This window comes from Populus nigra, chromosome 19 (genome assembly GCF_951802175.1).
Source record: "Populus nigra chromosome 19, ddPopNigr1.1, whole genome shotgun sequence".
Lineage (NCBI taxonomy): Eukaryota > Viridiplantae > Streptophyta > Magnoliopsida > Malpighiales > Salicaceae > Populus > Populus nigra.
The window spans coordinates 6,344,849-6,355,710 of NC_084870.1; the positions used below are offsets into that span (position 1 = coordinate 6,344,849).

General features: G+C 31.8%; 1 protein-coding gene across 1 annotated transcript; it reads left to right on the forward strand.

The window, feature by feature from the left end:
• Positions 1 to 2,338: 2,338 nt before the first annotated feature.
• LOC133679664 (ABC transporter G family member 15-like) lies at positions 2,339 to 8,025 on the forward strand. Its single transcript, XM_062102326.1, has 9 exons — positions 2,339 to 2,811; positions 4,297 to 4,373; positions 4,626 to 5,087; positions 5,194 to 5,316; positions 5,677 to 5,808; positions 6,180 to 6,464; positions 6,598 to 6,870; positions 6,969 to 7,076; positions 7,402 to 8,025. Exons 1-9 carry the CDS (start codon positions 2,529 to 2,531, stop codon positions 7,756 to 7,758), a joined length of 2,100 nt encoding a protein of 699 aa, XP_061958310.1. The 5' UTR covers positions 2,339 to 2,528; the 3' UTR covers positions 7,759 to 8,025.
• Positions 8,026 to 10,862: the final 2,837 nt, after the last annotated feature.

Consider the following 10,862-nt stretch of genomic DNA (forward strand, 5'->3'; position numbering starts at 1 on the left):
AGAAAAGAACTTCTGATTAATCTTTGTGCATGTGCATATCCAAGTTTCAGCTCTTGGAGCAAAACCACCCTGTGAAAGCTTCAAGTATTGATGAAATTAAAGTTAAAAGGCTGATAGAAAAAAAAAAAAAAAAACACTGATTGAATTTGTTTTGTTCGCAAGAAGCTTTTTCTGAGATTGTTGTGCTCTAAGGTTTTATCCAGAGAAAACAGTTGTCAAACGAGTAGAAATAAATTTTTGTGGTTTTTTCTCTAAGTACTTGGAAGGTTTTCAATTGTTTTATGACTTTGTGTGTATGCATGTGTATGGTTTTGGTTTATATTAAATTGTAGTATGTTTTATTTAATTACTTTCTAACATGTTCACGTAAAGAGTGAGATAAATTGTTTTTATTATTTTATAATTAAATTAGAATATATTTGTTTTTACATTTAAAAAACATTTTTAAAATTAATTTTTAGTGTTTTCAAATCATTTTGATGTGCTGATATCAAAAATAAATAAATAAATATTACTTCGATATATTTTTAAACAAAAAGCATTTTAAAAACTACCACTATCATAATATCAAACATATTCTTGACTTTTTTGTTGCTTCTATTTTTCAAAAATATTCTTTGAATTGCTTTGTGTTTAATAAAAACTAAATTAATATTTTTTAATGATTTTATATATTAATATCAAAAATAAAAAAATATTATTATAATATATTCTTAATTAAAAAACATTTTTTAAACTCACATTATAACAAAATACCAAACCCAAGTTTAGATATTCAGCAGGTTTAACGGCATTAACGAAGCTCGAAAATTTTAAGACCTTGTTTGTTTTTTATTTTGAAAGTATTTTTTTATTTTAAATTATTTTTTAATATTTTAATGTATTAACATCAAAAAAATATAATATATTTCTAAACTAAAAAAACATTTTGAAAAATAATAATTATTATACTTTCCAACAAAATTATGGTCTAAATAGTAGGGTAATCCTGGAGCCGACAAGTGGTTCGTTGGCTATCCTTACAGACATGCTAATGTAGACATGTCAAAATCACTTTTAAAAGATAAAAACAAACGTCATTTTAACTTTTAAAATGGAGGGAACAATGCTTCACCGAAATTTTACAGCCTCCAGAGGGCACAGTCTTCACTGATATGCAATAAATATGCCTTCAATTCATACATGGTTGCCGTCCTCCTTTCGATAGTCTGAGCAATAATTTAATTTTGAACTTAGAATTATAGGGTAATTTTAATTCGAGATGTAATTTAACTTATTAGGTTTTTAAATTTATTTTTTAAAAATTATTAATTTAAATTTTATAAATTTCATGATTATTAAATATTTATATAACCATTAATTTTAAGATTCATATAATTAATCAAAATACATATAATCTTACACCAGAGTGATATTTATATTAATCTTTAAAAAAAGTTTTCCGGCAGTGACTCTCAATTAATATTTGGATTAATTACTCTATTTTGACTAAAGAAAATTAGCATTTTTATAGCACTTTATTCCAAGGTGGACCAAGTCCTAAGTCCAAGTTGTAGATTGGAATTAATCCCAAGTCAACTTAACCTTTATTTTTTTTAAAAAAAAAAACTTAAAATAGTATTGTTTTATATCAGTAAATCATTTCCTTCCTATATCCTTACATCTATGAAAATGAGTACACAATCAATCCCTTGTCTAATATTCCCAGATATTTTCTACTGAGGCATGATGGTCAAACTTCTATCTCTGTTTTTCTCGAAATGTATTGGGAAGGGTTAGAGCTTAAAGTACTAAGATATTTTTTTGCTCGAACCATCAAATTATTACTACTTGTAGAAGGAAAGGAGAGCTTGCAAGAGTTTGAAGCCAGCAGTGAACCGAAGACGAGGATGCAACCATCAAATATTAAGATTATTTATTGTAAGAGAAAAAAGAGTCACCGAAGGATATAAATCAAGATATAAAAATATTTAATCACACACACACATACACATGCATATATTATGCACTGAAAATAACTCTATATCGTTAGATTATAGAAAATAAAATTGCTGTGAATCTTTCACTTTCATTTCGGCATGAATGATTTATTCTGAAACAGACTAAAATTGTGTCGAACTTGTAATCTTACAGAACAAATTAAAGGTGATTGATTATATTTTCCAAGTTGACTAGCTAGAACCATCACAAAAGAGACATGAGAAACCGTCACAGGACCACCGCGTATCTCATCTCATGCTCACAGCTCCCACATTTACTTCCTCACCGACCAACTGCACCAATCTATCTGTTATAGATACAAGCCATTAAACTCTCTCTCTCTCTCTCTCTCTCTCTCTTCCCCATATTTGTTGAATGGTACTGGTCATAGCATTGATGGCTAGTTGTTTGGTGACTGTTATCCAATCAATGGCCGGCCATTAGCGCTTTAATATTACTCATCCAAGCCAGCACTGGCATGTTACTGCATTCCTCCTTTTTCTAGCTATTCACTAATTCTAGCTGATCAAGATTTGTCCGTGGCCACTATGGAGATAGAGGTGGCAAGTAATAGTTATGGTGGTACTGGTAATAACTTTTGTGATGGTGCTAGCAGTTGCGCGTATCAAGATAAGGTGGCGCCGGACTGTGGTGGGGAGAGGGGGGTGTATTTGGTGTGGGAGGATCTAACGGTGGTGTTACCGAATTTTGGAAATGGCCCGACAAAGAGGTTGCTTCAAGGACTTAGAGGGTATGCTGAACCAGGTAGGATCACGGCTATTATGGGTCCATCTGGGTCTGGAAAATCCACTCTTCTTGATTCACTAGCAGGTATGTTTTTTTTTTTGGTTAGGTCTCTTGCTCGCCTCTTTTTTCTTGGTAGAAGAACTATTTGGCTGTAAGTTTTGTGCTAATATATATTTAACTAACTTCCGGGACAAAATCCTATATATTATTTGCTTAATTACTATCTTGGAAGTTTGGTAAGCTCAAAGCCCTCTCTTTTTCTTTTTTCTTTTTTAAAAAAAGGTGTTAGCACCTCCAAAGCTTAAAGTTTTGTTAAATTTATACTTTGGTTCCTTAAGTTTTGAAATTATATGGTTTAGTATAGAACTTCATTTTATTCATGCTTTAGCTCTTGAGTTAAAAAAAAAAAAAAAAACTCATCGTAAAGTAATAAAGGAGAGATAAAGTGATTCATCGTTTCAATTTAGTTTACAAAATAATTAAATTTGGTGTAAAAATGTTATTGTTAGAGAAGTGCTATTAAGATGTTTTTAGCTTCCCGATCATTTGGAAAAGTAATTTAAGCTTGAGAGAGTTTTATTTTTATTTTATTTTAACCATTTTTTTTTTTTTGCATGTGTTAGGTAATTAGTTTCTTGAGGTTATGAGAATGATTTTTTAGGGATTTTTTTTAGGTGTTTCTCAGTCAAAATATGTGAGAAATTAGGTTATAGGATAAAAAAAACAAAGTGTGAGTTTCCGGCCACCTTAGTGGTGGCCAGATTTTAGGCATAAAAATGACTTATCATTTTTTTATTTCTTAAAAAATATCGATGGACAACATATTATTTGCCCAATTTTAAAAAAAAATTCGAGGCTCAATTGAGCGATTATCGTTCGGCCAAGCCATGTATCTGGGCTTATTTTTAAATGCCAATTGGGCTGTGCAAATTGCTGCTTCTTTTTTTTCTTTTTTTTTTTGAAAACAAAAATGAATTAGAGCTCTCTCATTCAGTTAATTGTATTAATTAAAAAAAAATAGTACTAGTCCACTTGATAAGTTTGAAGTCCTGAGATGGTCCCCTAAATTTACGAGACATGGGCAGGAGCAGGGGTGTAAGAAGAAAAGGGGAACCATGGGCACATGGACTCCTAGCCCTAGGTCCCTTGCTAGCTACCATCACAAAAAGGATTCTTGCAAAATAGCCCTCGCTATATCTGAGCCTTTGAAACTGGATAGTTATCATTATCGGTGCCCTCTCCGATTAATTTCGTTATGCTCTAGAGTCTAGCGTTAACCTTGAGTTGCATCCTTTTTTTTTTTTGTTTGATAATGCTGTTATTTTTATTTTAGCTGTAAGCCAATTGAAATGACGATGAATCTTGGAACGAAATTGGGACCTGATCAAAAAAGAAGAACAAATTCTTAGGACTAAAAACTATACAGAGTCAAATTTAGATGAGTTGCTTAGAACTGGATTAGTTACTACTTAACTGCTTTATTTACTATGTTGGCAGCAGCATAGGTGAAACTCTGTCCTGATTTTTCCAACCTTTTACTAATAGTATTCATCATCGATCTTGCCACAGGTAGGTTGTCAAGAAATGTGATAATGAGTGGAACGGTTCTCTTCAATGGGAAGAAGAGGAGGCCAGACGCTGGTGTTGTGAGTATTTTCTGCAAATATGCAATAATTAAAGTCCAATTGGATCTGCAAGTTTTATGAGGGAATTCTTATGTTTCAAGTATATAATGAAATTCAAAACCTGAAAGAAAGCTCTCTTCCGAATGGAAGCCTTGCTGCAAAAGGAATATGCATATAACAGCAATTTCTTATGCCAAATAACCAGCTATAACCAGTGTGATTTTAGCTTAATTGAACTTGTTTAGTGATGTACTTTCCTGTGTCGAATTCCAGGCTTATGTGACACAAGAGGATGTGTTATTAGGAACTCTTACAGTCAGAGAAACGATCACTTACTCTGCAAATTTAAGGCTTCCAAATACAATGACCAAAGGGGAGATTGATGATGTCGTAGAAGCAACAATAATGGAAATGGGTCTCCAAGAATGTTCTGATCGGGTGGTCGGAAACTGGCATTTGAGAGGCATAAGTGGTGGTGAAAAGAAGAGATTAAGCATTGCACTAGAAATCCTGACAAGGCCACGTCTCTTGTTTCTTGATGAACCTACAAGTGGTCTTGATAGTGCCTCAGCTTTCTTTGTAATTCAAACACTTAGAAATATAGCTCGCGATGGAAGGACGGTTATATCCTCCATTCACCAGCCAAGTAGTGAAGTTTTTGCGCTCTTTGATGATCTTTTCTTACTCTCCAGTGGTGAAACTGTATATTTTGGGGATGCAAAGATGGCTGTTGAGGTATGAGAAGATTAGAGAAAAGAAACTTACATGCATGATCTTAGAAATACTAAATTAAGCTCATGATGTTTTATTGCAATCTGAATTTTAGTGTCAATCTTCGCAGTTCTTTGCTGAAGCTGGATTTCCATGTCCAAGAAGGAGGAATCCTTCTGATCATTTCCTACGCTGCATAAATTCAGACTTTGATGCCATAACAGCTACACTGAAAGGATCTCAAAGAATTCGTGTATTTATCTCTTCTAACTGAACTTTCTTAGGCGGTATTTTGAGTAGCGCTTCTTTATTACATCACATCACATGTTATAGTAGTGTTGAAGATGCCTGTCAATGTCATTTGAGTAAAAAAAACAAATTTCAGTCCACAGGTGTTGAAAATCTTTAGCAAGCTATTTCAGGTTCAAAGATGAACCCTATACTTTCCTCGTTAAAAAAAAAAGGAAAAAAAATGAAGAGGGAAACAGCACCATTCTGCCTCTGTCCAAACACGAACATGCTCCGATGGATGCCTTCATTCACCTTTTTTGTTTCTTTCAGTCGTGCTATCATGACGACTAATGTGACTGTTCTGTATCTGTCGTATCTATAGGATGTCCCAAAATCAGCAGACCCTTTGATTAATTTGGCAACAGCAGAGATCAAAGCAAGACTTGTTGAGAAATATAGGCGCTCGAATATTGCACAAAAGGTCAAAGCAAGGGTTAAGGATATATCAGTTATTGTAAGCAACTGAAATCTCAGATTTTGCATTACCAATCTTTTTTTCCTGTCATTTAATGCTGTTAATCTGCAATCTCCAACATCATTACATGATATAACTATTCTGTTCTCTGCTATTATTCGGCGCCTATTACTAATACCAAAACTTGTTCTCTGACGTGCACTCCATTTTTCTATCGAAAGCTGTAAGAAACATTATTCTCCGCTTGAAGTTTTTGGTTATCTGATCTGCTAATAACTTTAATGGACAAGCTAAAAGAAACAATCACTGAGCGGCCTGTTCATAACAAGTTTGATGAGAAACCATTTGGAAGTAACATGCTAAATGCTGCTGCCTGTTAAACATTTCTTGAAGAAGCTCATTTATTGCAGGAAGGACTAGAAGTTGATATTCGAAGTGGAAGTGATGCAAGCTGGTGGAAACAACTTTCGACACTGACCCGAAGATCATTTGTGAACATGTCCAGAGATATGGGGTATTACTGGGCAAGGATAGTGATCTACATAGTTGTTTCCATCTGTGTTGGTACAATCTATTATGATGTTGGATATGGCTACACCGCAATCTTAGCCAGAGTAGCTTGTGGTGGATTTATAACAGGCTTCATGACTTTTATGTCTATCGGAGGCTTCCCTTCTTTCATTGAAGAAATGAAGGTAATGATCTTGTTTATGTAGGAAAGAAAAAATATTGAAGAAGAATTAAGAAGTTCGTGCCTGTGAAGATATGATGGCACAGCAGAGTTGTTCTTGGTTTTGTGGTCTTGACTCGTTCTTTGATACTTGACAGGTCTTTTATCGAGAAAAGCTCAATGGCTATTATGGGGTTACAGTGTTTATCCTGTCCAATTACTTATCCTCTTTCCCATTCTTGGTTTCGATCGCGCTCCTCTCCGGGACCATATGTTTTTACTTGGTGAAATTTCGATCGGGATTTAATCATTATGTATTCTTCTGTCTCAATATCTTCGGCTCCATTTCTGTAATAGAGAGCCTGATGATGGTTATCGCTTCGCTGGTCCCTAATTTCTTGATGGGACTTATTACAGGGGCCGGAATCATTGTAAGATTAAAATGCTTCAGATCTTCGTTAAGCTTAATTGTTTCTATGTTCACCATCTGATTTATCCGACCACATGCCTCATTTGGTTACTCATGCAGGGAATCATGATGATGACCTCTGGTTTCTTCAGATTGCTGCCTGATCTTCCAAAACCATTCTGGCGCTACCCAGTTTCGTATATCAATTATGGAGCCTGGGGAATTCAGGTAATTCTAACATAAGTTCTGTTCATATCTAGTGGAAATGACTGTGGAGAGGTGTTAGAAGAGAAACGTATTCATGCCTAACGGAATTTCGATAATTCAAGTTTGTTGAACCTCAAGACGAGAATTTATTTCTAATGTGTTTTTCAGAACTAGAAATATTCTCAATACCTGCTTGATGTTTCCTCTGAGGTGCAACAAGAAGCATGTCAACATCTTATCCTAAATGAGATGCCACAAATCTTTGCAGCAAGATTGAAATAAAAGGATCGATGGCATGCTTACATTGTACATCTTTAATCCATTTCTTTTTGAACTGCAAATACAGGGTGCCTACAAGAATGATTTCCTCGGACTCGAGTTTGATCCTCTAATACCTGGTGATCCAAAAATCCCTGGAGAATTTGTTGTCACGCGTATGTTCGGCATTCCCCTGGATTATTCGAAGTGGTGGGATTTATCTGCTATTTTTCTTATTCTCGTATGCTATCGGATTCTTTTCTTCATCGTTCTCAAGCTCAAGGAGAGAGCTTTGCCATTCGTTGAGGATCTATACTCTAAGAGAACCTTGCACATACTTGAGAAGAGGCCTTCGTTTAGGAAGGCACCATCTTTTTCTTCAAGGAGACATCAACCTCTTCATTCACTGTCTTCCCAGGAGGGCCTTAGCTCTCCTCTCAACTAGAAGCACCAATAATATATTGAGCTGCTACAATTATCCAATTTACAATGCTATTTCTGAGGCTTAATTTTACTGTAATGTTAAAGTTCTTGCATATACAGAAACAGATGAAGATATATAGTAGTCCTGTTGAAGGTAAGCAATCATACAGGACTGACTTAATATTATTTCTGATGGATATAATAAAAACATACATGAGAAATCATCCAGCTTCTATGTAATATTTATTGTTTTAATTATGCAAATTTCTTCTCTAGACTTTTCGAATAATCTTCTTTTTTTAAATACATATTAGAGATTGTGATTTGCAAGCAATTCAGGATTGGAGAAATAAGAATATTGGAATATAAAAGAAAATTATATTAATTGGACATCCAATTCAGAATTAGATTTTATAATTTATTTAGTTTGTTTTTTATAAAGTTAATTCAGTTTTATAACTCGGTTATGATTATTTTTTTAAAATATTTTTTATTTAAAAATATATTAAAATAATATATTTTTTATTTTTTAAAAATTATTTTTGACATAAGCACATCAAAATGATTTGATAATACTAAAAAAATATTAATTTAAAGTAAATAAAAAAATAAAAAAAATTAATTTTTTTAAAAATACTTTTAAAACACAAAAATAAACATGTATTATTTACTTCTTGGATAATGCTTAGGTGCTTAAGTTTTCTTAAAAAATCTCCCTTTTTTTTCTAAGTGCTGTGTCCTTAGTTTTATAAAACGGTTTCAAATATAAACTATGAATCTTATCATATGTAGCAATGCAATGATAATTATATAAAATGTATTAATTAATTAATAGATCATCAATTATGTGCCATCACATTATTAGTAAAGCAATTTTAATTAGAATTTAAGGGGTTGATCAGAAATAAAATAAAACTTTAATTTTATAAAAATTAAATTTAACTTATATACGCATCAACTAATCCATTCTGGAACACATGAAACCACAAATGAAGCCGACATTGTTTGAAAATTATTAAGCAGCAATGACTTTGCTTTCAATGCAAAAACCTACTACAGCAGATAATGGAGGCGGTGGTCCCAGAGGAACGAATAAAAGAACATGGAAAATTAAGTTTGTCTTCCACGTGTCGTCCTAAGATTCCACTCCTGAATTAGCACGTTAAAGCATTGATGGCTGCAGCTGCTCGAAATCTGGATGATTCATAGAGTCCTGGCCAGATCTGAAGTTGATAGAAAACAGTCCTATAATTGCCTAATAAATTTTACTTGACGAAAATTTGATGGAGATTTTTTTTTTTTAGAAAAAATTAATCTTTGCTTTAATTTATATTTTTTCTAAGTATAAAGTTAAAAGTTATGGAGGAAATCGCACTCATTAGTACTATAAATTATAATAATAATCTATTATTATTATTTCTTTGCATTTTGGCCTTTTTTTTCATTTAGTTATTGATTTTTTTAATTTAATCCTTGTATGATGTATTTATAAGAATTTAAAATTAATAATTTATTTTAATTTATCTTTTATATGGTTATCATGATATCAAAAATATATCCTAGCATCGAGTTGATATTAGAAAAATATAAAGCTAAAAGAAGTGGGGAAAACATTATTTCCCTACACCCATTAGCATTGTGTATAAAGCTAAAAAGTATGAGGAAAACACTTTTTCCTCATACTCACAACCACTATGAATTACAATACTCATCCTGTTGTTGGGTTTTTATTTTTGTGCATTTTGGCCTTTGTTTCTCCTTTGGTTGTTGATTTTTTTGTTTTTATAAGGATTTAGAGTTAATAATTTAATTTAATTTTTTATATGGTTATCATTATCGCGATATCAAAAAAATATCCCAACATCAGGTTAATATCATAAAAATATCATAACATAGCGATATGGTCTATTTTTAAAAAAATTTAGTTAAATAAAAAATAATTTAAAAGAATTAGATTATTAAACTTTGTAGAGTCAATGACCAATTTACAAGAGTTTGACGAGGTAACCTTGATTATCCTGGCTTACAGGTTTAGCGATGATTTTTTTTATTATTATTTGAACTCGATTATGTGATTGTCTATTTTTCTTTTTATCATATAGTTAAAAAATAGTTTTTTTAAAAATATGTTATTAAATTTTAGAAAGTCCACAGGCCTGTTAACGAGTTTATCGAGTTTAACTCTCTTTTTTTAAAATTTAATTTTTTTCGATTTCATCATTCAATATTGTTTAGTTTCATAATTGTTTTGTTTTGCTTTCTATGAGGTTATCATAGTCTTTATAAAACTTCTCGGTAATGGTTTGACACTCGATTTTACAATCGTTTATTTTTGTTATCATATAGCTAAAAAAATAGTTTAGAAAAAAAAACAAGTTATTAATCTCAATGAAGTCCATTACTTAGTTTGCAGGTTTGATGTGTTGACTCAGGTTACCCGATTCACGGGTTTAGCCATCAAACCTGATATGTTTATTTTTTAGTTTGTGGTCTTTTAATTTTTCTAATTGTTTTTTTTTATTTCATCCTTATTCAATATTGAATTGGTTGAGAAATGAAATTCATGGTTTATTTTTTTCTACTTTCTATAGGGCTATCATAATCTCAAATAAATTTCTGTTTTAGGATTGATGCTTGATTTTGCAGGCATCTAATTTTATTATAAAATTAAATAAATTTTTTTATAAAAATAACAAAGTTATTAAATTTATTGAAGTCGTATCTTCTTATATATATACACACACTTACAAAAAAAAATGTGTTTTTTCAATGTAGAATAAGATTAAATATATCAATTTAAAATAAAAAGATTGTATCTTCTTTATAAGATAAAAAACCTTTTAAAATAAATTTTTAAATTTCATTATTTATAAATAACATGTATAATAAAGCATCATAACGACATAACCTGTAGATTAAGCTTTTGAGCCACACATTCAAGTCTATCATGGGACTCCATTTATCATACATGTAATGCACAACCGTTCGAACAGCTGCTTCAAATAACAAATCAAATTACCAAGATCTTTTATAACAATGAACAGATTGATCATCAGGCCAAGCAATACTGAGGTGTCCAGCAATCTAGCTAGTTGCAACTGTTCTTATAAATAAAAAGCACCCATT

Bases quoted from the DNA above. Each gene is read 5' to 3' on its own strand.
- LOC133679664 (XM_062102326.1), top strand. From the start codon at position 2,529: ATGGAGATAGAGGTGGCAAGTAATAGTTATGGTGGTACTGGTAATAAC. The intron at 6,465-6,597 runs GTAATGATCTTG...GATACTTGACAG, and splicing joins CTTTCATTGAAGAAATGAAG to GTCTTTTATCGAGAAAAGCT. The intron at 7,077-7,401 runs GTAATTCTAACA...CTGCAAATACAG, and splicing joins ATGGAGCCTGGGGAATTCAG to GGTGCCTACAAGAATGATTT.